Raw genomic sequence first — 26,941 nt, 5'->3', positions numbered from 1 at the left:
GTAGCTTTGAATGAACTACATGCAATTGTGCAATGATCACATCATGTGTAGCCCAGTTCAAACAGACAAGTATTTATGAGCGTATAAAAACATTAAATAAACTGATAACATATGCTAGGTCAATATGCACAGTCTCTGCAGAAGTAAGTTATCTGACTAATCCTATGTTAAAGACATATATTACTAATGCTGCATTTCAGTACTTCATCTTCATATGCAGTACCTGCTACCCTTGGAAGAATAAATTGCCTGTGTTGCATTAAGGAATTGGTGTGTTGGTGATATTGCCATAACATTTCTGAACCAGATCAGATGTGCAATAGAGAATGGCTGGCTAACAATAACAGGTTCTTAGTTACTAGACATGCAGTCCTGGAGACCATAAGTCACCTAGCCCAAATTCCCAGTTGCTTCAAACCACTGTCTGGTTAAGTGACTTGCTCAATGTCACACAGTAGTTAATTGAAAGTAGAAAGATTCCAACCCTGCACCCTTGCCCCAGGCAGAATCTTAGTAACACATCAGAGCTTTAGTCCTCTGCACCAGCTATTAAAGTAACAGCTTCTAAGTGCAGAAATCCTTTACAAACCGATGTACAGAAGACTATCACAGTACTATGTAACAATGACTACATAATAGATGCTGAAGATCAGACAGTTCTGATCATCACTCCAAATAATGTAGACTTTATGACCTAACAAATGTCAGATCCCTTGCAGTTGCTGAAGGTTGTAAAGAACGTATTGCAAAAATGTATTAATAAATCAACAAAGATTATACTACTAAAATGTAACATGTTCTGACTATATTACACATTCCAAACCTATTAATGAATCAGTTCATTCTTTAGTGCAAGAAATAAAGCAAAACATTTTGCGATACTATAAATACTGCAGCCGATTTTGTTCAAACATCATGTTGTACAAAAATTAAGTATTTTACTACCTACAATATACTGTTTTCTTTGGGGGGGGGTGGAGGCATCTATATCTCATTTCTGACCTCCCTATGTCTTCTCTGTCATCAAGTATAGCTATCCCCTCTGACATCCCTCAGTGCAGGCCTGACCTACTTGAAAGGCTAATAATACTGTATTGCTGCAGCATATACTTCCAGAGTCTAGCAAGCTGGATCATGGACAAATGGGGCCCTCTGTAGAGTAATAGATCAGGCCCCACCAGCCACATCAGTGTCCCATGACTTGGCTGTCTCTCGCCAGTTAACATAAACACCATTCAAACCTGTCGGTCAACATACCATTTTCTTCTTTACCTTTACGATTACGGCATGGATTTGGATTTCAAACTTTTATTTCAAATTTTACAGAAAAAACACTGATAGACATTTTCTAAACAAAACAAAACACTCACACATTGAAAACAAAGCATGAGAAACAGTAAACTTCTCTTCCCTTGAAAAACTCACATTTAGTGAAAATGCATCTGGCAACCCATTAAATGACAACATATGTGCTGGGATTCCTACTCCAATAACATAAAGTACTAATTAGCATCCATGCGAAGAGTGAAGGAATTCAAAAGACACATGTAAAACATGTTTACTAACAGCCTGGGACAGCCCACTAGATGCGAGTCCCTTTTCAGGAGCAGCCAAGAAGTACTGTCTGGTGAACTACCTTGGCAGAGTCACATAGAAGGCAAATGAAGGCTGAGGGATTCAACAGGAACAGCTCTTTAACAGCTCATAGCCTTACTCATTTTCACTAGGGTTGCCACCTTTTCAAACGGCCAAAGTGGGACATTTTCAGGACACACATCAGATTTTACAGGACGACACATACCCAGGGTCAATACAAAGGATAGAACTTTACTTTTTTGCCTAAATAAAAGCTTATTCTTATAGCAGTTTAGTTGCTTATTCTGTTTCTTGTAACATTTAGGTATTGTAGATACAGAAATAACTATTTTATGTAACTATTACATAAAATATGGGACATAATTATGTCCTACAATCTCAGGACATTTGTCATTTTTAATATTTTTTGTCAGGACACAACTGCCCAAAGAGGGACTGTCCCTCGCAAAGTGGGACAGGTGGTAACCCTAATTTTCACTAAGTGCTACACAAACTGTTGTAGCCCAAACACAGTGCATTTCACAACTGTGTGCCTGAAAAAAAAACAAGCTAATAAACACACTGTCATCATCCAGCACAACAAAACAAAACAAAACATGGATGACATCCAAAGTACATGGCTCGTAAGATGATGTTGTCATTTACTACAATCAATTTCCATCCTTTACACCATAACAACTCTGTTTAAAGGTAGATTCTAGGCTTGCAGTCTAGGGGACCATTGAGGAACCTAACTCAGACTTCCATTTGTCCCAAAGCATTTTCCAGTTAAGTGACTTGCTGAAGGACAGGGCATACATGTGAAGCAAAATCAGAGATTTTCTGCAAAAAGTGGAAACAGATAAGAACAGACTATTCTAAACCCCTTAAAAAGTTAACATAACAGATTTTGCAAATCGGCATGTATTTTATAAACCACAAAAAACTATGAAACTGCAATGACTGACTGTAGTCCTCAGTGATTTACCAAAGGGGGTGCAGAGCAAGTCAAAGGTGGCCTGGCAGATGGTGTGGAGGCCCTAACTGGGGCATTTTACACACACACACACACACACACACACACACACACACACACACACACACACACACACACACACACACACACACACACACACACACACACACACACACAATCTCTCCACAAGTACCTGCCAATGCCTCCCTTAATGCTGTGCTGCAAATAATTCTCTCCAGTTTGTCACCAGAATCCAATCGACATCTCCAGTTTGTTTGCTGGTGCCCTAATTCACACTTCAAATTAATATCTCTTCTTATGTTTCAGGGAGTGCTGTTCTAACTGAATTCAAATCTCCTGCAAAATTCTCCCACTCATTTGAGAGAGTTTGGGAGAGTAGTGCTGATGTGCCCTGCTGGGAGGAAGTGTGTGGTGATGACCCATGAACTAACAGAGTGGATTGTTGTATTTTTTGGCAGCCTGGGAAATGAAGAGTGGTGTGTTCTTTTTTTTCTATGGCCATGCAAGGCCCTTTAGCCAGCACCAGGCCATGTGCAGTTGCCTAGATTACCTTGTGCTAGATCCGGCCCTGGTGTCAGTTACAGGTTTCATTGGTTAGCAAATAAAAGAAGGTGGTGTTTGCTGAGTGTCACCATGCCTTTAGATCAATAGCAATGGTAACTCCGAGTTAGAATATTTTAGTGTGGTAGGTATGAATACAGCTCACTATGGACATGCAAGGGCTTTACCCTAGCATAAAAATTCCCTTTTGTCTCTGTTTTGTTCCAAAAATGTTCATGTCACTGCATTTTTTTTTGTCTGGGATGGGTTGGAATTAAGCCATCTTTATTTATTTTCAAATAAACAACTCTGCGAGTACACCAATAAGTACTGCTACCTAAAACAAGCGGATAATAATAATGAAACCATTCGGCAAGTATGACAAACTCACGACTTTATTAATACAAATAGCTTAAAAAACAGGTACTAAAGAAAAAATGAACCTGTATATTAACATGAGTTGAGCGCTTTCACCCAGTGTATCCGGGCTTCATCAGAACTAATTCACTGTTTACATAGTAAGCTATTTTATGCCTTTCTTGGCGCCAAACTAGAATGTGAAAATTTAAAGTGACCATAACACAATTCAAAACTTTTGCACCAATGTCCATAAATGTTCATTCAAATGCCTTTCTATGAAAAAGACATATACAAAAATGTTATGAAGTGTTAAATAGTGTTGAATCGAATATATGACACATGATATAACAGAGTTCATAACTTAAAATGTCTAGACAAATGTAATATATAAATATTGTGATGGTAAATGATGTAATCTGATAATAAATGAATAATAGGTTTTAAAATACAATAATAATAATAGATTGGTATAATAAATATAAATAGTCATCCTATTTCTAAAACCTAATAAATAAAATAAATAGTTTTGTTAATAATTTTTTTTAAAATGGTACCAAAAATGGTTTTACTGATATGTATTCATTTAAGCCTGGAGGAGTTGTGGCATCTAATAAAATTTGCCACCGAGCTTCCTTATAACTTAATAAGCTTTTAAAATCACCTCCCTTAGGGTCTATCTTTATCTCTTCCAAAATTATAAATGAACACACCAATAATCTTGTATAACAATGCTTCTAGAAGACAGTTCTTACAGTAGTAGCAGGTGGTGACATTGTATACAATAAGAGTGCAATTATGATACTTAGTCTTATATACAGGTAGCACAGCAAACTGAAGACTTAAAATCTGATAGATATTAACAGTGAAAAAGAGAAAAAAAAACAACATAAGGTAGTCATATGACTTAAATTGAAAAAAAATCTTCTGTATAATTTTTCAGTCATTAGGTAACCCTTGTTTTTTTTTTCTCAGTTTGTCTTCTACAGAACTTATATTATGCCCTTTAGTTTTAGAATACTTAAACAAGACAATACATTTTGCATTAAACTGCATATAATATTCCACAGAGACATAGAATCATATTTCATTATTAATGTACATAACGGGACTTGCGGAAAATTACTGATAAACAACAATGAAGTTTGCCTTGATTACTTATATTGTACTTCAGGACCATCTGTGAAGACTGCTTCCTGGGGAATTTGCACTAAATGGAATCCTATATTAAACATTAATATTTTGTGCAGAAACTTTAGACTGACTGCCATTTCAGATAACCACAATGGGATTTTAAACTTCTTGATCTTGACTGGATAAAATCTAGACATCAGTAAAAGAAATGTTTACATACTATTTGTTTTGTCAGGTGTGCTGTGCTTCATAATTTCCTCCTTTCATTTATTTATTCGTTACTCACTAGCCAGAATAACAGACTGATTCAAAAAGGACATATTTCAGCCACTTCCTGGGTTAAATGCAAAACAATGTGCAAAGTTAAAATGTAACTATACAGGTAAAAAAATCAGCACACACGGTCTGCAAACATATTAAAAATGAGACGGCATACAAAAAAACCAAAGCAAAACAAAACTGAAAGCTTAACAAATAAATACTAGAGTTTGAATAGACATAACTTTTCATTTGGCCAGTATAGGCTATGTCAGTTCCAAATATCACATTAGATAACACCCCTAAGAAACTACCAGAAGATAGAGTATCAAATCGCTGTATGAGCACAGTATTTTTGTAAGTATGTATATACTTTTTAACCTGCAGACATTGAAAATAAGTATAAAGGCCCTTGAAAAGTAGGTACATCCTGCCAAAAATCTGGACATCTAATTAGCTCCTACTACCATTGGAACTGTCTGGGTATCCTGCCACATTGCCCTTGGTTTTGCCTGCACATCCTGGTATTTTATGAATTTGTGTCTCTCTGTATGTAAGATAATGTAATCACTAGATGTAACAGTTTCAATGATCACTGCTATTTTTGTCTTCTTTTCATGGATGACTGTATCTGGTTGTCTTGCATCTATTTTTGAACTGTTGGTAACGGGTGATCCCATGTGAGATAGACGTCATCATTCTCTGTAATGCTTTGTGGCTCATGTTTTGAATGCTTCTTGGCTACTTCAATATTGTAATGTTTGTACAATCCCTAAAGTCTTACCACAGTATTATGCATTTCAGAATACAGGGCATCCGCCATTAATGTATCACACCCAGCAACAAGATGTGCGACTGTTTCCAGTTCTGTATCACAGAACCTGCATTTGTCTGTTTCTTCTGCATGTTCAATGGACTTTATAAAATAAAGTGTATGCAGTCCACTATCCTGGACCTCTAATATTAAGTGATCACCTTTTGGTTTAAATTCACCTCTCCTTAACCATTCCTGCATCAAATCCTGATTGACATGAGGTTGTTCCAGAAGTTTTCCATACTTGCAACTATATTTATGCCTTTTCCACATTTCTTGCCTTCTCATCTGATCCCTCTCCTTTTATTCTTTCTTTTGGTTTTTGGCACATTCAGTTGCTGCCTGATTTTTTGTCTACTTCTGGTTTGGTTTCCATTCCCGCTTAGGTTCATAGGTTCATAGGTTCATACTAGGCTATCTGCCCTAGGGCATTTATAAGCCTAGCCAGAGTGTGTTTGGCTTTTACCACCCATTTAAATTAATTTTGCTATGCCCTTTTTCGAGGTTAGTATACTGTACCTCTGTCTAACAGTGACACAGAAGTGATACCCGGGGTAAACCTACGATCTCCCATCCACTCATCAAGATTCCCCTTGAAGAGAGTCAATGAGGGACTCTGCCTAACCTGGACTGGGATTTTATTCCAGAGTGAAGGGAGCCTCTGGGTTATGAATCTGTCCCTCCAGCATGTCCTATTTATTTCAGTGCTGAGGTTCAAGTCTCTCAAGTGCGTAGCTCGATGAGATTTGGATTTTCTGAGGTGCAGCATGTCCATTAATTCCGGGTTGGACATGGCTTTATACGTCAGGCACAGATCGCCTCTGAGCAGGCAGTATGCCAGTGAGTAGAGCTGGAGTTTCTTTAACCGGGCAGCATATGGCATCTGTTTGAGCCCTTTGATCCTCTTGGTGAGGTACTTTTGGGGTCTTTCCAGTTGCTGCAGGTGTCTGGTAAGGTACATCCCAAAAGGGGCATTGTACTCAATTATGGGCCTGATGAGGGATGAGTAAAGAGGCACGATGACCTCCCCTGATCTAGATGTGAATCCCTTCATGATTAGGTGGGCTATATAAACTGTTTTTCTAACCACTTTGGCCACGTGGTTGTCAAATGAGAGATTGCTATCAGTTTGGGTCCCCAGGTCCCTAATTACTTTTTCTGTACTTAATGGATTACCACCTATGTGGTAATTTGTGGGCACTTTGTTTTTGCCAAAGGGGATGACTATACAGTTTTTGGCGTTTAGCTTGAGGCCATGGCTCTGGCACCAGTTGTCTGTTTCTAGTTGTCACCAGTTGTCACCAATATGCTTCTGCTAAACTAAGTAAGGAAGTCAGCTTAGACTTTTTCTCTTCATGTTTCAAAACTTTCACTATGTTTGGATCTGGTGAGGTCAGCAGATATGTGTGCAGTCCTACGATTGCAGATCTGTACATGTGATCAATTTTGAGGAGGCTCATACCTCCTTCAGAATGAGTATAATCTTGGTAGACACTGATTTCTACATGTCATTTGATAAGTATGAAGCATTTTTTTTTGTTTTCCAGTTCATCTGATCCAATACCTTTTGGAGCCAGTCAGTCACTCCAAAACTGAGTTAGGACAGGAAGAGAAAATTGGTTTATAGCTTGGACTTTCTTCCTAGATGTAAGAGCTGTTTTCAGTATTAATTTTAGTCTTTTAAAATATTCTTTACTGAGTTTTGTTTGTATTTTTTCATGTTTTATTATTGATCCTTCATCAGTTCCCAAATATTTACACACTCCCTCTTGCTCAAGTTCTTTTATATCACATTCTGGTCCCAAACTGATGTTTTCTGGTGCTGCAGTTTTCCTGCTTTAAAGGTTGCTTTTGCACATTTAGACCAAATGGCATTCTTATATCATCTGAGAAATTTTGACCACTTGCAGTTGTGTTTCAGTTCTTCATCAGATGAACTATACAGTTTTAAATCACCCACAAAAAGAAAATGAGAAGTCTTTACACTTTGTTAATATCTGGAAACCAGACTGTAGCCATGACCTAATCTGTTAAGTAGACAGCTTAATGGGTTAAGAGCAAGACGAAAGAGCAGCGGTGATAAACAGTCACCCTGGAATATCCCCCTTTGAATTTTTATCCCTGGAATAATAATTTGTCCTTTATCATGGCTTGATTGGAAAGTGGTTTGCCACTGTTTCATGGTCACTGCAATGTAATTGGTCAGTGTGGGGTGTATTTTATGCATTTTTAAGCAGTCTTTTATACATGAATGTGGGATGCTGTCAAATGCTTTTTTGTAGTCAATCCATGCCATACTTGGATTCTTCCTCTTTTTACAGTTCTCCATTATGACCTTATTTAACAGCAGATCATCCTTTGTTCTATACGACTTTCTGTTGTCGCCATTTTTTCTATTGCCACGACTGAGTTGTCCTCTACATGACCCCAAACTCTGCCAGCATCACTTCCAGTGTACTGGACAGCAAGTTATTGGTCTATAGTTCTTAGCATAGCTTGCAGGTTTGCTCGTAAGGAGTAGCATTGTTTTTCCTGTTGTTAACAAGGTTAGTACCTGTCTAGGGTGTGCAGACAGATAGTTCTTACTCATGGCTAAATCTTCATGTAAAGATGTTAATACTTTTAGCCAGAAGTTAGGTAGTGCATGTGGGCTTGGGGTTTTCCATTTAGGAGTTTTACTTGTTTTCCAGTTAGGAGCTTTACTTAATTTTGTTTCAATTTCTCTGGCCGTTACTTCATCCCATTTCATACCCTGTACATTTGAACGTCATATTTTTTTTTACGTCTCCTACTTTGTCTCTTTGGCATTGAGATAAGGTGGGAGTTCTGGCTCCTCACATTACAAGCCTTGACCTACTTAGCCTTCCTGAAAGCAAGCATGCAATGGTCCCTTTTTTAGCTGGCTTGTATTTCCATATGATATGTGTAAACAATGAAGTGCGTCTCTTGATTACAAACTGACTGGAGGTCCCCAGCTGCAGAGCTACGGGTTCTTCTAGGGCCTACACTGCACTTGTATCTGGAAACATTGCACCCTCCCTAGGAGGTAAGTTGACTGATGTTTCTTTCTTCTCCCCATGGCCATATCTCAGGTGCCCTAGCCCACTTCTTCATTTAATGTTCTATTTTTCCACTCTCTGATACAATACAGTTACGACTACTGAATCCTACACAATTGCACTTTATAAGCACTTACATGAGTGCATGGATCGTGCTATCCCAAACAGAACCAAGACACTATCCTCCAAAAAAAGGAAGCCAATCTGGTGGTCCCCTGCCATAAACAAACTGTACAACAGAAGGAAGAAACTCTTGCAAAAGAGAGTAAAATCCCACGAGTGGAGGAGCTCCCTGGTCAGCCTCAGTAAGAAGCTGCGATCCCTGATAAAATCCTCCAAAGCTAGTTATGAAAACAAAATCACCACTGATTCTAAAGACAACCACAAAGCATTCTATAGCTATGTCAAAAATCTCAATGGCAACACTCGGATCTGCTCTGAGTTACAGCACAATGGCACTAAATATACAGACCCAAATGATATTGCCAACATCCTGGCAGATAGGTTCAGTACTAACTTTAACCCTCTCTTACCCCCTAAAGAGCCCATCTCTATACCAGAAGAATGCAAAGTTCCTGTAATCACGGCTGCACAGGTAAAAACCACACTCTCCAAAGCCAAGAACACAGCATCCATGAGACCAGACAACATCCCAGGCTGCGTTCTACACGAACTACAGAACGAACTGGCACCCCACCTAAGTACCGTGTTCAGTCATAGCCTCACCTCAGGCTTTGTGCCTACTGAATGGCGCACAGCAGTGGTTATCCCACTCCACAAGGGGGGAGCCACCACGGACCCCGGGAACTACCGCCCCATTAGCCTGACGAGCCTGGTCTGCAAGGCCATGGAATGTATCATCATGGAACTTATAAACAAAGACATTGGTAATCTCCAAACTCTGGAGCCCACCCAGTTCGGGGTTGTAAAAGACAGATCATGTCTCCTAAACCTGATAGACTTCTTTGAAGCAGTCACCAAAGCCGTAGACAAGGGTAAGGTGGTTCACACAGCCTATCTAGATCTTGCCAAGGCTTTCGACATCATCCCCCATTCTGGAATTATAAATAAACTCACTAAACTAGGTATAAATACCTATGTCACAAAATGGGTTGCCAAATGGCTCACTGAAAGAACCCACACTGTGAAAGTAGCAGACTTCAAATCCGACTTCAGACCAGTGACAAGTGGAGTACCACAGGGTTCAGTCCTGGGTCCTCTCCTGTTTGGTATCTGCTTCTCTGAAGTACAGGTTAACACAGAAGGTCTTTGGCTAACGAAGTTCGCAGATGACTGCAAACTAGGAGCCATAATCGAAACTCCTAACGATGTGGACATCCTACAAAAGGGCCTCACTGAGACAGATGCCTGGTGTCAAAGCCATGGCCTCAAGCTCAATGCTAAAAAGTGCATTGTCATCCCCTTTGGTAAAAACTCTGTACCCATGAACTACAACATAGGTGGTAGTATACTTAACACCGAAAGTGTGATAAGAGACCTTGGGACACAGGTGGACAGTAGTCTTTCCTTTGTTAATCACATCGCCACAGTAGTCAGGAAATCCTTCTACGTGGCACACCTCATCACAAAAGGTTTCTCATCCAGGAAAAAAGAGGTCATTGTTCCCCTCTACTCATCACTCATTAGACCCATTATTGAGTACAAAGCCCCTTTTGGTATGTACCTCACAAGACATCTACAACAACTGGAAAGGCCGCAGAAATACCTCACAAAGAAGACTACCGGCCTCAAACAGATGCCCTATGCAGACCGTCTCAAAAAACTCCAGCTTTACTCCGTCGCATATCGCCTACTCAGAGGTGATCTCTGCCTAACATACAAAGCTATGCCAAACCCAGAGCTATTGGACATGCTCCACTTAAAGAAATCCCAATCCCTCCGAGCTACATGCTCTAGGGACCTAAACCTTGTCACCACAATAAACAGAACATGCCGGAGGGATAGATTCCTGTCTCAGAGACTTCCCATACTCTGGAATAAACTACCTATCTATATCAAACAAAGCTCCTCATTAGCACTCTTCAAGAAAAATCTTGATGATTGGATGGGAAATAGGAAATTCACCCCGGGGATCACCTCTATGGCTCTGCTCGATAGTGGCACAGGAAAATAATTTTCTTGGGTGGCAAAAGCCAGGGTATCTTTTTGGCTGGGCTTGTATAGCCCCCAGGGCTGATAGCCTAGTACCTACCTATGAACATCCACTTTTTTTTTTTTTTACTCTGTGGACCCAGGTCATATCTCCCATCTTTCTGTACTTTAGACTGTACAAATTCAAGATCAAAATGCTGTCCTTGTTTTTAATATTGTTTTTCTTCAGTTCTTCTCAGGTTCTTATCTTAGAACCCATTAAACATTGTGACAGCCTTCTACAGGCTTTAAGAATGTAGGAACTCTTGTAGTAGTGCAAGGTTTGATTCCCGCAGCTTCCAATGCCTAACTGTGTGACTCTGAGTAAATCACTTAACCAGACACTGCTCCCAGACAAGGACTGAAAAAGGGCTATGGAGAGCAATGCTCTACCCTGAAAATAACTGTTATAGCTTCCTTATTAACTATAAATCTGATCTCTCTCTAAATTACATTATTTCCAACCACTGTGGATACTTATTATTGAGGGAACTCTTTATTAATATTACCATACAATAACCTGCCTTCCTTTTTTTATTATGTACTGTACCTGTATGATGTATTGCACCTGCATTTTGCACTGTTATGATTTTTGCCCTCGCTGAAAATTCTGTGTTAACCTGTAATATAAATTGTATATATGACTGTTGTTGTTATTTGTTGTTTTTGCCTTGGAGCTTACCTCCCCGGGCCTCAACTGAAAATGGACATATATCTAGTTAGACTAGCCCGGTCAACAAATGTAAAATAAAAATAAATAAATATATACTAATAATTCACTAGTGGTTTGTAGTAATAAAAAATCTACACAATTACCTTTCCTTTTCATTATTTGCCAGGAAAGTGCCAAAGCTTGAGGCATAGGCTTGTTCGAAGAGCGTGATAAGGAGCTGTTCATTGAACTCTAGCGAACATGGGAATTGTCGCATCAGCTGCCAGCAGCAGTCTAGAAAAAGAAGGAAGGTTGGTGCCTCCTGTTTCAGTTTTGCATGGGAGTACGCAGATCGTGTACAACGAGCCTGAAACGGATGGCCAGCCTATGTAGAAATAAACAAATAAATATATAAATGAATATTAAAGAATACAACTAGAGATGAAATAGTGACTTTCAGTTAGAAAAACAGGAGGACTTAGTTTAACAGCAGATGTAATTCAGTCAATTAACATTGTCTGTTCATTTCACTGATGAGAGGATAAATTGTAAGCCCACAGTAACAAGCAGTCATTTATCTTATTATAAAATGCATGCCTTGTGTACCCTTACATCTACTTTGAGCATATGGTACTTTTTAAAAAGGTTATTTTATGCAGCTGGCACTTTATCTCATAGAAAAATAATTTTTACATCTGCCCTGAATCATCATGTCCTACTTTGTTTTTGGATTCTGTCACCAATATGACCACATTCTTGTCTTCTACTGATTCCATTCCAGAACCTGGTATTTTCTGTTATGTTCTCTATATCTCCTCTCTCTCTCCTTTGTGGTTTATTTGTTTATTTATTATTTATTTAGCTGGTTAATCCCAGGACGAAGGATTTGTTTTAGAGGCGATTTCAGTTGGTTGTTTGTCTTTTTGGCTTTTCCCGGTTAGGGGTCGCCACAGCGGGACTCCGGTCTGCTAATGATTGGCAGTAGATTTTTATGGTGCCGAGTTGCCAGCCCAACGCCCAACCTTCAGCGAAGGCACACCCATTCACGCATGTCTTTTGGAAGCCACTCGACCACGGGGAGGACATGCAGACTCCATACAGAAGGCACTCCAGTCGTGAGTCGAACAGTAGAACCTCTTGCTGTGAGGTAACAATGCTACCGCTGTACCACCACAGCTTCAGTTGATATTCATATTAATTAGATGAAATTTGGCCATGTTTCTGAGGAAATTCCCATGTTCCTTTCTACTGTAGCTAGCACCATTAATTTAATGCCTCATATATAGAACTGCATCTCAAGACTGGAGGACCCTATTACACTGCACTACTGTATATGAATTCAAGCAGAGGTGTGAGCCTAGAACCCACTGCATTGTAATCTAACCAACATCAAAAGCAGTTGTGCTACCTATTAAGCCACTGACCATGGCTGTTATGGTTTTCTTGCCCCTGCTTACGATACTTCACAAATCTTGCAACATTTTAGAACCTCTCTTCTTGAGCATGTCTCTCCTGCTTATGGAGTTACAGAGACAGGGTTTCCAGATATATCTACAGTACTCCAAAAAATGGTCTTCCAAGCTATGTATACATAATTAAGACTGAGACAAAATCACAACTTGTCACAAAGGTATCCAGAAACTGAACCTCCAGCACAATGCCAAAATACAACTTTATTTCAGTTAAGCACTTTCATCCCCTGTATGGGGACTTCATCAGAACTACATCACATTACCTACACCACTTTTTATACATGAACCACACCTCAATTAATGCCTTAATTAATTAAACAATCTTTCAATATACAATTTATATAAAATTTGTTAAAAAAAAATACAGCTGTGCTAGCTTCGGTACCTTAACCATTAGGCCAGCCTCCCAAACCCAAGCCCAATGGCAACAAAGAATACAACTATCAGTAAACTTGGAATCTATTTTTTCACAAACCGCCAGTCCCTCTACCTGCCTCTGGACTGAAGAACATGAATACCTGTTGTCTCTCCCAAGGTTGCCCTCTACTTATGCATTCTCCACTGTTTGTTCCTGAGCTGGACTTGCATGCTCATCAGCATAGGTTTACACCAGACTAATCACCACCAGGGTCTTCATAAGCCTAGCCATGCAACCCAACCCAGTTTTGCTCCTGTATACCTTGGATGACTTTATGGAGGGCTATGTTAGTAAGGCACTAGCTAAGGGTTACGTGGGGGGTATGTTAGTTGGGATTGATCTAGTTACTGCCAATCTCTGGCATGGGAGACATGGGATCAGACCAGGGGTGAATTTGCAATTTCTCAGCAGTGATCAAAGTTTTGTTTGAATATCATCAAGGATGAACTTGGCTTCACATGAATGGGGAGCTTATTCCATAGTGTGGGGATCCTTCAAAACACCAATCAGTCACATGAATGGGGAGCTTATTCCATAGTGTGGGGATCCTTTGAAACACCAATCAGTCACATGAATGGGGAGCTTATTCCATAGTGTGGGGATCCTTCGAAACACCAGTCAGTTACTTGAATGGGGAGCTTATTCCATAGTGTGGGGATCCTTTGAATTAAACACCAGTCAGTCACATGAATGGGGAGCTTATTCCATAGTGTGGGGATCCTTCGAATTAAACACCAATCAGTCACATGAATGGGGAGCTTATTCCTTAGTGTGGGGATCCTTCGAACCACCAATCAGTCACATGAATGGGGAGCTTATTCCATAGTGTGTGGATCCTTTGAAACACCAATCAGTCACATGAATGGGGAGCTTATTCCACTGTGAGAGGATCCTTCGAAACACCAATTAGTCACATGAATGGGGAGCTTATTCCATTGTGAGGAGATCCTTCAAAACACCAATCAGTCACATGAATGGGGAGCTTATTCCATAGTGTGGGGATCCTTCAAAACACCAATCAGTCACATGAATGGGGAGCTTATTCCATAGTGTGGGGATCCTTTGAAACACTAATCAGTCACATGAATTGGGAGCTTATTTTATAGTGTGGGGATCCTTTGAAACACCAATCAGTCACGTGAATGGGGAGCTTATTCCATAGCGTGGGGATCCTTCAAATTAAACACCAGTCAGTCACATGAATGGGGAGCTTATGCCATAGTGTGGGGATCCTTCGAAACACTAATCAGTCACATAAATGGGGAACTTATTCCATAGTGTGGGGATCCTTTGAAACACTAATAAGTCACATGAATGGGGAGCTTATTCCATAGTGTGGGGATCCATCAAAACACCAATCAGTCACATGAATGGGGAGCTTATTCCATAGTGTGGGGATCCTTCGAAACACCAATCAGTCACATGAATGGGGAGCTTATTCCATAGTGTGTGAATCCTTTGAAACAACAATCAGTCACATGAATGGGGAGCATATTCCATAGTGTGGGGATCCTTCGAAACACTAATCAGTCACATGAATGGGGAGCTTATTCCATTGTGAGGAGATCTTTCGAAACACCAATCAGTCACATGAATGGGGAGCTTATTCCATAAGTGTGGGGATCCTTCAAAACACCAATCAGTCACATGAATGGGGAGCTTATTCCATAGTGTGGGGATCCTTTGAAACATTAATCAGTCACATGAATGGGGAGATTATTCCATAGTGTGGGGATCCTTCGAATTAAACACCAATCAGTCACATGAATGGGGAGCTTATTCCATAGTGTGGGGATCCTTTGAAACACCAATCAGTCACATGAATGGGAAGCTTATTCCATAGCGTGGAGATCCTTCGACTTAAACACCAATCAGTCACATGAATGGGGAGCTTATGCCATAGTGTGGGGATCCTTCGAAACACCAGTCAGTCACATGAATGGGGAGCTTATTCCATAGTGTGGGGATCCTTTGAAACACTAATAAGTCACATGAATGGGGAGCTTATTCCATAGTGTGGGGATCCTTCAAATTAAACACCAATCAGTCACATGAATTTGGAACTTATTCCTTATTGTGGGGATCCTTCAAAACAGCAATCAATCACATGAATGGGGAGCTTATTCCATAGTGGGGGATCTTTCGAAAGACCAATCAGTCACTTGAATGGGGAGCATATACCATAGTGTGGGGATCCTCAAAACACCAATCAATCACATGCATGGGGAGCTTATTCCATACTGAGGAGATCCTTCGAAACACCAACCAGTCACATGAATGGGGAGCTTATTCCATAGTGTGGGGATCCTTTGAAACACCAATCAGTCACATGAATGGGGAGCTTATTCCATAGTGTGGGGATCCTTCGAATTAAACACCAATCAGTCACATCAATAGGGAGCTTATTCCATAGTGTGGAGATCCTTCAAAACACCAATCGGTCACATGAATGGGGAGCTTATTCCATAGTGTGGGGATCCTTCGAATTAAACACCAATCAGTCACATGAATGGGGAGCTTATTCCATAGTGTGGGGATCCTTCAAAACACCAATCAGTCACATGAATGGGGAGCTTATTCCACAGTGTGGGGATCCTTCGAAACATCAATCAGTCACATGAATGGGGAGCTTATTCCATAGTGTGGGGATCTTTTGAAACACCAGTCAGTCACATGAATGGGGAGCATATAATATAGTGTGGGGATCCTTTGAAACACCAATCAGTCACATGAATGGGGAGCTTATTCCATACTGAGGAGACCCTTCAAGACACCAATCAGTCACATGAATGGGGAGCTTATTCCATACTGAGGAGACCCTTCAAGACACCAATCAGTCACATGAATGGGGAGCTTATTCCATAGTGTGGGGATCCTTTGAAACACTAATCAGTCACATGAATGGGGATCTTATTCCATAGTGTGGGGATCCTTCAAATTAAATGCCAATCAGTCACATAAATGGGGAGCTTATTCCATAGTGTGGGGATCCTTCGAAACACCAATCAGTCACATGAATGGGGAGCTTATTCCATAGTGTGTGGATCCTTCCAATTAAACACCAATCAGTCACATGAATGGGGGACTTATTCCATAGTGTGGGGATCCTTCAAAACACCAATCAGTCACATGAATGGGGAGCTTATTCCATAGTGTGGGGATCCTTCTAAATACCAATCAGTCACATGAATGGGGAGCTTATTCCATAGTGTGGGGATCCTTTGAATAAAACACCAATCAGTCACATGAATGTGGAGCTTATTCCATAGTGTGGGGATCCTTCGAAACACCAGTCAGTTACTTGAATGGGGAGCTTATTCCATAGTGTGGGGATCCTTTGAATTAAACACCAGTCAGTCACATGAATGGGGAGCTTATTCCTTAGTGTGGGGATCCTTCGAACCACCAATCAGTCACATGAATGGGGAGCTTATTCCATAGTGTGTGGATCCTTTGAAACACCAATCAGTCACATGAATGGGGAGCTTATTCCACTGTGAGAGGATCCTTCGAAACACCAATTAGTCACATGAATGGGGAGCTTATTCCATTGTGAGGAGATCCTTCAAAACACCAATCAGTCACATGAATGGGGAGCTTATTCCATAGTGTGGGGATCCTTCAAAACACCAATCAGTCACATGAATGGGGAGCTTATTCCATAGTGTGGGGATCCTTTGAAACACTAATCAGTCACATGAATGGGGAGCTTATTTTATAGTGTGGGGATCCTTTGAAACACCAATCAGTCACGTGAATGGGGAGCTTATTCCATAGCGTGGGGATCCTTCAAATTAAACACCAGTCAGTCACATGAATGGGGAGCTTATGCCATAGTGTGGGGATCCTTCGAAACACTAATCAGTCACATAAATGGGGAACTTATTCCATAGTGTGGGGATCCTTTGAAACACTAATAAGTCACATGAATGGGGAGCTTATTCCATAGTGTGGGGATCCATCAAAACACCAATCAGTCACATGAATGGGGAGCTTATTCCATAGTGTGGGGATCCTTCGAAACACCAATCAGTCACATGAATGGGGAGCTTATTCCATAGTGTGTGAATCCTTTGAAACAACAATCAGTCACATGAATGGGGAGCATATTCCATAGTGTGGGGATCCTTCGAAACACTAATCAGTCACATGAATGGGGAGCTTATTCCATTGTGAGGAGATCTTTCGAAACACCAATCAGTCACATGAATGGGGAGCTTATTCCATAAGTGTGGGGATCCTTCAAAACACCAATCAGTCACATGAATGGGGAGCTTATTCCATAGTGTGGGGATCCTTTGAAACATTAATCAGTCACATGAATGGGGAGATTATTCCATAGTGTGGGGATCCTTCGAATTAAACACCAATCAGTCACATGAATGGGGAGCTTATTCCATAGTGTGGGGATCCTTTGAAACACCAATCAGTCACATGAATGGGAAGCTTATTCCATAGCGTGGAGATCCTTCGACTTAAACACCAATCAGTCACATGAATGGGGAGCTTATGCCATAGTGTGGGGATCCTTCGAAACACCAGTCAGTCACATGAATGGGGAGCTTATTCCATAGTGTGGGGATCCTTTGAAACACTAATAAGTCACATGAATGGGGAGCTTATTCCATAGTGTGGGGATCCTTCAAATTAAACACCAATCAGTCACATGAATTTGGAACTTATTCCTTATTGTGGGGATCCTTCAAAACACCAATCAGTCACATGAATGGAGAGCTTATTCCTTAGTGTGGGGATCCTTCGAAACAGCAATCAATCACATGAATGGGGAGCTTATTCCATAGTGGGGGATCTTTCGAAAGACCAATCAGTCACTTGAATGGGGAGCATATACCATAGTGTGGGGATCCTCAAAACACCAATCAATCACATGCATGGGGAGCTTATTCCATACTGAGGAGATCCTTCGAAACACCAACCAGTCACATGAATGGGGAGCTTATTCCATAGTGTGGGGATCCTTTGAAACACCAATCAGTCACATGAATGGGGAGCTTATTCCATAGTGTGGGGATCCTTCGAATTAAACACCAATCAGTCACATCAATAGGGAGCTTATTCCATAGTGTGGGGATCCTTCAAAACACCAATCGGTCACATGAATGGGGAGCTTATTCCATAGTGTGGGGATCCTTCGAATTAAACACCAATCAGTCACATGAATGGGGAGCTTATTCCATAGTGTGGGGATCCTTCAAAACACCAATCAGTCACATGAATGGGGAGCTTATTCCACAGTGTGGGGATCCTTCGAAACATCAATCAGTCACATGAATGGGGAGCTTATTCCATAGTGTGGGGATCTTTTGAAACACCAGTCAGTCACATGAATGGGGAGCATATTATATAGTGTGGGGATCCTTTGAAACACCAATCAGTCACATGAATGGGGAGCTTATTCCATACTGAGGAGACCCTTCAAGACACCAATCAGTCACATGAATGGGGAGCTTATTCCATACTGAGGAGACCCTTCAAGACACCAATCAGTCACATGAATGGGGAGCTTATTCCATAGTGTGGGGATCCTTTGAAACACTAATCAGTCACATGAATGGGGATCTTATTCCATAGTGTGGGGATCCTTCAAATTAAATGCCAATCAGTCACATAAATGGGGAGCTTATTCCATAGTGTGGGGATCCTTCGAAACACCAATCAGTCACATGAATGGGGAGCTTATTCCATAGTGTGTGGATCCTTCCAATTAAACACCAATCAGTCACATGAATGGGGGACTTATTCCATAGTGTGGGGATCCTTCAAAACACCAATCAGTCACATGAATGGGGAGCTTATTCCATAGTGTGGGGATCCTTCTAAATACCAATCAGTCACATGAATGGGGAGCTTATTCCATAGTGTGGGGATCCTTTGAATAAAACACCAATCAGTCACATGAATGTGGAGCTTATTCCATAGTGTGGGGATCCTTCGAAACACCAATCAGTCACATGAATGGGGAGCTTATTCCATAGTGTGGGATCCTTCGAAACACCAATCACTCACATGAATGGGGAGCTTATTCCATAGTGTGGGGATCCTTCGAATTAAACACCAGTCAGTCACATGAATGGGGAGCTTATTCTATAGTGTAGGGATCCTTTGAAACACCAATCAGTCACATGAATGGGAAGCTTATTCCATAGCGTGGGGATCCTTCGAATTAAACACCAATCAGTCACATGAATGGGGAGCTTATGCCATAGTGTGGTGATCCTTCGAAACACCAATCAGTCACATGAATGGGGAGCTTATTCCATAGTGTGGGGATCCTTTGAAACACTAATAAGTCACATGAATGGGGAGCTTATTCAATAGTGTGGGGATCCTTCAAATTAAACACCAATCAGTCACATGAATGGGGAACTTATTCCTTATTGTGGGGATCCTTCAAAACACCAATCAGTTACATGAATGGAGAGCTTATTCCTTAGTGTGTAGATCCTTTGAAACAGCAATCAGTCACATGAATGGGGAGTTTATTCCATAGTGGGGGATCTTTCGAAACACCAATCAGTCACTTGAATGGGGAGCATATACCATAGTGTGGGGATCCTTCGAAACACCAATCAATCACATGCATGGGGAGCTTATTCCATACTGAGGAGATCCTTTGAAACACCAATCAGTCACATGAATGGGGAGCTTATTCCATAGTGTGGGGATCCTTCGAATTAAACACCAATCAGTCACATGAATGGGGAGCTTATTCCATAGTGTGGGGATCCTTCAAAACACAAATCAGTCACATGAATGGGGAGCTTATTCCATAGTGTGGGGATCTTTTGAAACACCAGTCAGTCACATAAAAGGGGAGCATATACCATAGTGTGGGGATCCTTCGAAACACCAATCAGTCACATGAATGGGGAGCTTATTCCATACTGAGGAGACCCTTCGAGACAACAATCAGTCACATGAATGGGGAGCTTATTCCATAGTGTGGGGATCCTTTGAAACACTAATCAGTCACATGAATGGGGATCTTATTCCATAGTGTGGGGATCCTTCAAATTAAATGCCAATCAGTCACATGAATGGGGAGCTTATTCCATAGTGTGGGGATCCTTCAAAACACCAATCAGTCACATGAGTGGGGAGCTTATTCCATAGTGTGTGGATCCTTCCAATTAAACACCAGTCAGTCACATGAATGGGGGACTTATTCCATAGTGTGGGGATCCTTCGAAACACCAATCAGTCACATGAATGGGGAGCTTATTCCATAGTGTGGGGATCCTTCGAAACATCAATCAGTCACATGAATGGGGAGCTTATTCCATAGTGTGGGGATCCTTTGAATAAAACACCAATCAGTCACATGAATGTGGAGCTTATGCCATAGTGTGGGGATCCTTCGAAACACCAATCAGTCACATGAATGGGGAGCTTATTTCATAGTGTCGGGATCCTTCAAAACACCAATTAGTCACATGAATGGGGAGCTTATTCCACAGTGTGGGGATCCTTTGAAACACCAATCAGTCACATGAATGAGGAGCTTATTCCATAGTGTGTGGATCCTTCCAATTAAACACCAATCAGTCACATGAATGAGGAGCTTATTCCTTAGTGTGGGGATCCTTCTAAACACCAATCAGTCACATGAATGGCGAGCTTATTCCATAGTGTGGGGATCCTTCGAATTAAACACCAATCAGTCACATGAATGGGAGCTTATTCTATAGTGTGGGGATCCTTCAAAACACCAATCAGTCACATGAATGGGGAGCTTATTCCATAGTGTGGGGATCCTTCAAATTAAACACCAATCAGTCACATGAATGGGGAGCTTATTCCATAGTGTGGGGATCATTCGAAACACCAATCAGTCACATGAATGGTGAGTTTATTCCATAGTGTGGGGATCCTTTGAAACACCAACCAATCTCTCTAGCATGTTCAGGTCATTGGATTGAGTATTTCTGGTTCACAGGTGATTTCTACGCTAATGGCACAAGAGCTTTTACAAGCGCAGCCAATAATACCCAGAATATGACAATATTATAACTTAATTTACCAGATATGGGATGGGGTAGTGTCAGGATAGCTGGACTTTGGGTGTTAGAGCCCTGAGTCAGTTTACTACTGTCTCTGCCAATTACAGGCAGTGGGATCTTTTACATACACCTGAGCTATCACCAACTCAAGCAGATGGGGCCTCTGTTTAACATCTCATTTAAAGGATGGTGCACTCAGGGGTGCAGCACCCCCTTACACTGCACTGCAGTGTCAGCAATTGATCTGCCTGCTGTGAGAATAGAACCCACAGCCTCCTGCACCAAAGCAGAGTGTGCTGCCTATTGCACCACTGATACTGACTAACAACCTCCATGGTCTTTATAAGTCTAGCTGAGCAACCCAACCCAGTTTTGTCCCCGAACACCTTAATGTTCATTTATCAGCTGTGTATTTTTGTGCAGGATGTTGAAAGCTATTTTACTTCCTCGGATTCTAGTCCTGAATAGAAAACAGGGTGATGAATGGGTTGACTTAAACACAAAGCTGGACAACACTTTTGGCAAGAAAAGTTAACTGGTTCTCAAGAGTATCCCATTTATATGGAAGACCAAGTGCAACACTATATAAATAAGGGCTTAAAATTCTAAGATCTGTAGGGAGAGCTGGTGGCTCCCCAAAAAGCATCTTTCAAGTGATGAACTTCAGGGCTTAAGCAGCAGACTTGAATGGATCTGGATAAGCAGCCCTTCATAAAATCATAAGATCATAGGTGGTTACTACACTATCATCCTGGAGGTCATTTTAAACCTACCCGTTTCATCCCAATGTAATACCATAGATACTCTAGTCAATATCCAGGATTGTAATTATTAATGACTGCCCATGTCCAGGAGAGTTGTGGGCACTATCCCAGTAAGAATTTATTGTACCCCATCCACTCGTCCTTTTGAACAGTATCATAGATGTGCTCTGCTTCACATGAATTGGCAGCCTATCCCAAATAAGTGGCAGCCACTGTGAGACAAATCTGTCCCTCCAGCATGTCCTATTCAAGTCACAAGTCATAGTTAGGTCCCTGGAATGCGTAGCTCTAGTCCTGGTTGACTTATGGATGTACAGCAAATTCATTAGGTTTTGGTCGGAGATTGCTATGTAAGCCAGGCATAAGTTTCCCCTAAGACGTCTATATGATACTGAGTATAGTGACATGAACTTTAGTCAGTCTGTGTAAGGCAAATGCTGGAGTTCCCTGATCTTCTTAGTTAGAAACCTCTGTGGTCTCTCGAATTGCTGCAGATGCTTTGTACAGTGCATGCCAAAAGGGGCATTATACTCAATTGCTGGTCTGATTAGTGACAGGTACAGAGGGGTTATAACTGCCTTTGCTGTGGAGGTGATGCCTTTGCTAATCAAGTGTGCTATGTAGAAAGCCTTCCTTGCTACAGTAAACACATGGTGGTCAAAGTTAAGGTTCCAGTCTACTTGTGATTCCAGATCTCTTACAACTTCATAGGTACATAGGGTATTGTTGTTAATTTGACAGTGTGAAGGGACACTGTTTTTACTGAAGGTAATGATGATGCATTTCTTTGTATTCATTTGTGACTAAGACACCAGTCGCTAGTCTGTGTAAGACCCTCCTGAAGTATACTGACAGCATTTGGGGAATCAGTAATTGCATCCAGTTTGCAGTCATCTGCAAACTTGGTCAGCCATAACCTCTTAGTTTTGGCCTGAATGTCTGAGAAGTATATACCAAACAGTAGGGGGCCCATCACTAACCCTTGTGGCACTCTGTTGGTGACAGGCCTACTGGTTGATGTGGAATCACCCACTTTGATAGTCTGTGACTGGTTTGAGCCAGTTGGCAACCCATTTTACAACAAATGGGTTTACATTCAGTTTGCTAAGTTTATTGGTAATGCCTGCATGTGGGATTGTGTCAAAGGCCTTTGCCAAGTCGAGGTATGCAGTGTGCACAGATTTGCCCTCTTCAATGGCCCTGGTCACATTTTTGAAGAAATACAACAGGTTTAACAGGCAGAATCTGCCCTTGATGAAGCTGAATTGGGTTGGATCCAGGGTTTGGAGGTCCCCTATGTATTTATTTATGAGGTCCATGATGATGTGTTCCATGGCTTTGCAGATGCGGCTTGTCAGACTTATGGGTCTATAATTCCCTGGGTCTGTTGCTAGGCCACCTTTGTGGAGGGGAATAACTGTTGTTGCTCTCCATTCCACAGGAACACAGCCAGTGGTGAGGATGTGATTGAACAGAGACTTAATGGAGATGCTAGTTCATGTTTTAGTTTGTATAGAAGACAGCCTGGGATGCCATCTGGTCCCATACAGGGTGCATTTTTGCCTTAGACAAGGCTTTAATGATCTGGTCTTTGGATATGTAGGGTGTGGGGGGATGTTGTGGGCAAGGTTTGTGATAAGTTTAAAGGAGATAAGGGATTGAAATTGTCACTATATCTGTCCGCTAGCAGGTTTGCGATCTCTGCGGGATCAGTGTGTACGTTACTGTTAGTCACTAGCTCGGCACATGGTTGGGTCCTACCTTTTAACCCTGTATGTAGCTGTAAAAGGCTTTATGATTATCATTGGCTGGGATTGCTAAGTTTTTCTCAAAGTTACCCTTAGAGGATTTGACATGTTTTCTTATTTGCCTGTTGAGGCTGAGGAGGGTGCTTTTCCATTGTTGGGATCTCTCCTTAGTTTTCTTAGACAGCAACTTTTTGCATTTGTTGTAAAGTTTGTTGATGTTGCATGTCCACCAGGCAGCTTTTTTTTTTTTACTTGGGGCTCTGGCTTTGATTCTCCCTGCAACAGCTGAGTCTATACACTTATACAAGTGATTGTACAGGGCTTTAGTGTAAGCTTTGGTGTAATTACCACTTCCAGCTGGGGGTGGGGCTTGGAATGCATTTATATCTTCCCCTAGGAGGGTATAGTTTGCTTTGGTGAAGTTTTTTAGTCTGACTTCTCCCATTGTGAGTTCTGGTGTTTAATGCCAGTTAGAAGGCAACTGATTTGTGGGCAGGTTTAAGTAATGAGGGTCCGGCAGTTACAATGGTGCATCTGTTTATCACGTTAGTAAGGACCAGATCTAGTATGTTTGTTCCTCTTGTTGGGGTTTGAACAATTTGTTCCAAGGCATTTGAGTTAACAAAGTCAAGGAACTTTTGTCCTAGTGAGTTAGGGTTAGAGTCGGTTTCCCAGTTGATGGTGGGATAATTGAAATCCCCCATAACCAGAGTGCTTGGCAATATGTGGATTGACTCCAGTTTGGTCAAGTAGGCCTCGTGTGCATCATCATCCTTGGAGCAGGATCTATAACTAGTTATGTCTTGAATGAGGGTCTTACCCACAATAATCTGAGCATAGAGTAACTCCATGGAGTTGTCCAGTCTAACTAGTTGGGAGGTGAATTTATCTCTAATATAGATAGAAACACTGCCACCTTTGGTTCTCATATGTTCATTTTGTGGTTTGAAGGTGTAAAAGGCATTGTAGCCTTGCAAGGCCGGGGTACTCTCTGAGGCTTTGAACAGGTTTTTGTGACTGCACAGACACCTACATCTTCTAGTGATAGAAGTGCTTCCAGGGAGCGCAGTTTTTGGTTTAAGCCCCTAGCATTTAGCAGCATAACCCTTATTTTGTTATGGTTGACAATTTTCATGTCGGCAATTTTGTTTTTTGAGACCTTGCCTAAAAAAGGCTCTAAGGAGAGGCAAGAGCCTTTGCCAACAGCAGAAAGCCTAGTGGTGCCAGGTGCAAACTGTCTCTGGCAAAACAGTGACGTTTGTTGACCTGACAGAAACTGGATCCCCTTTGAATGACACCAAAGACTAAGCCAATTATTGAAATCAATCATTTTTTTGTTTATACTGTGGCACCATTCTAGGTGAGGGTAATATGCTGCTTAAGGCTAGGGACCTACCTCCCTGTGATACATGCTCGAGAGGTCAATCATGTCTGTCTTCATATATTCCAGTGAGGTACATCTAAGGTCATTCGCTTCAACATGAGCTGTGACAGAGTCACAATGGTGCTTGTTGCTGACAGATATGTGTGATCTTTTGAATCCTGGCACCGGACAGGTGGTTTACTATCACATAATTGAATGCACTGTGTTCAAGTGTTAAGATGTTGGAACAACATGTTTGGAAATCAGAACACTGAACACAGTAAATGTCGAATGAAGCATTGCAGTAAAGTCAAACATCAAAAATGTCGACTTCACCGAAATGCTCACATCCACTCAACATTGAAAAACACTTTTTTGCAGGGGGAGCAACCCCCTGCACCCACCATGTGGGGGGCTGCACCCACACACACCCCTACTTATATATACAAACTCTGAGATCGCACTACAATGAGACAAAGGGTACATTTCCCGATCCCACTATAGTGTGATCTGCACCACAATGTCTCGCTATTATAAGGTTTGACATTGTGGCACTCGCATTTACAGTTATGCTTAATTAGTTTTGCACACGCGATCGGCTATGTGATAGTAAGCCAGACAGCCAGCTGACTGTGACTTTCTCCTTATTTAATCTGTTGAGTGGGACATCCATGTATCTCACTATGGAGTCTCCAATGACAAGAACATTTGTTTTTTGAGTGCTATAATTTAAGAGCCTGAAGTGAGACACTGGTGTTGCTATGTGTCTTGGGTGCTGTAGGGACTGTGTTAGTTGTAGCAGTCTTTTGTTTTGGAGGTCTCTGGTGTTTTGGTAAGTTTTCTGAGAGAACCTCCACATAAGTTCATTTTTGTGTTGGATGCATACTACTTATATGAGTAGTAGTGGGCATAGTCAACCTTAGTCATAGGCCAACACCCTCCCACCTGAACTCAGGCTACAAAGTCACACAGGCACCTTCAAAGGACTTCTTAAATTACACCTCAGTACTAACCCTCTCTGCAACTGTAAAGACCCCCCTTGAAGACCCACCTTTCCATATGTAAGTGACCCGTTGAAGCCTTTAATGCATACACTACTCTCACCTGAAATGTACTTTTTGTATATATTGTAAATAACGGTATTACTCTTGAGTATCTTATTGTTCTACATAATTGTTTTTTGTACTTCATTGTTTCTATCTTGTATGCCAGTTTTATTGTTATCTAAATTATTTCTTTGGAGCTTTTGTCCCCAGGACTCCACTGAAAAAGGACATGTGCTGTCCAGTTGGACTTATCCTGGTAAAATAAATGTTAAATAAATAAATAAACTAGGCAGCCGCCTAGGGCACCATTGTAGCAGGGGTGCTTTTCCAGTAATCTGTATGGTGTAGGTAGATGAGGATGAGGGCACTGGGTGATGAGGGAGGTGTGGAACCCTTTTGCCAAGGGCACCAGATAAGCAAAGGCCGGCCCTGGTGGTGGGTGAGTTGACAACCTCTTTAGTCTTACTGTTTTGAGTGCAAGAGAGCAGGGATTCAAGATTCTTGGTGTAGATACATCTCTTGCACTCTGTATTAGGGTGAGTTATTAGTAGAGGGTTGCCAGTGGTCATGAG

The 26,941-nt window shown here is 41.3% G+C and overlaps 1 protein-coding gene across 5 annotated transcripts in view; it reads right to left on the bottom strand.

The window, feature by feature from the left end:
- Nucleotides 1-26,941, bottom strand: part of LOC122810968 (myotubularin-related protein 9-like) — a 557,891-nt gene that overhangs the window by 135,648 nt on the left and 395,302 nt on the right. For all 5 annotated transcript variants that reach the window (XM_044082497.1, XM_044082502.1, XM_044082503.1 and 2 more), the window contains one exon: nucleotides 11,702-11,922. In XM_044082497.1, the coding sequence (XP_043938432.1) occupies nucleotides 11,702-11,922 (221 nt within the window). The remainder of the gene's footprint in view (nucleotides 1-11,701; nucleotides 11,923-26,941) is intronic.

The sequence above is a fragment of the Protopterus annectens genome, chromosome 1.part1, assembly GCF_019279795.1.
Source record: "Protopterus annectens isolate FY-2018-M chromosome 1.part1, PAN1.0, whole genome shotgun sequence".
Taxonomy (NCBI): domain Eukaryota; kingdom Metazoa; phylum Chordata; order Ceratodontiformes; family Protopteridae; genus Protopterus; species Protopterus annectens.
Note: the sequence above shows the minus strand (reverse complement) of the source record. Positions and strands in the feature narration are given on the sequence as shown.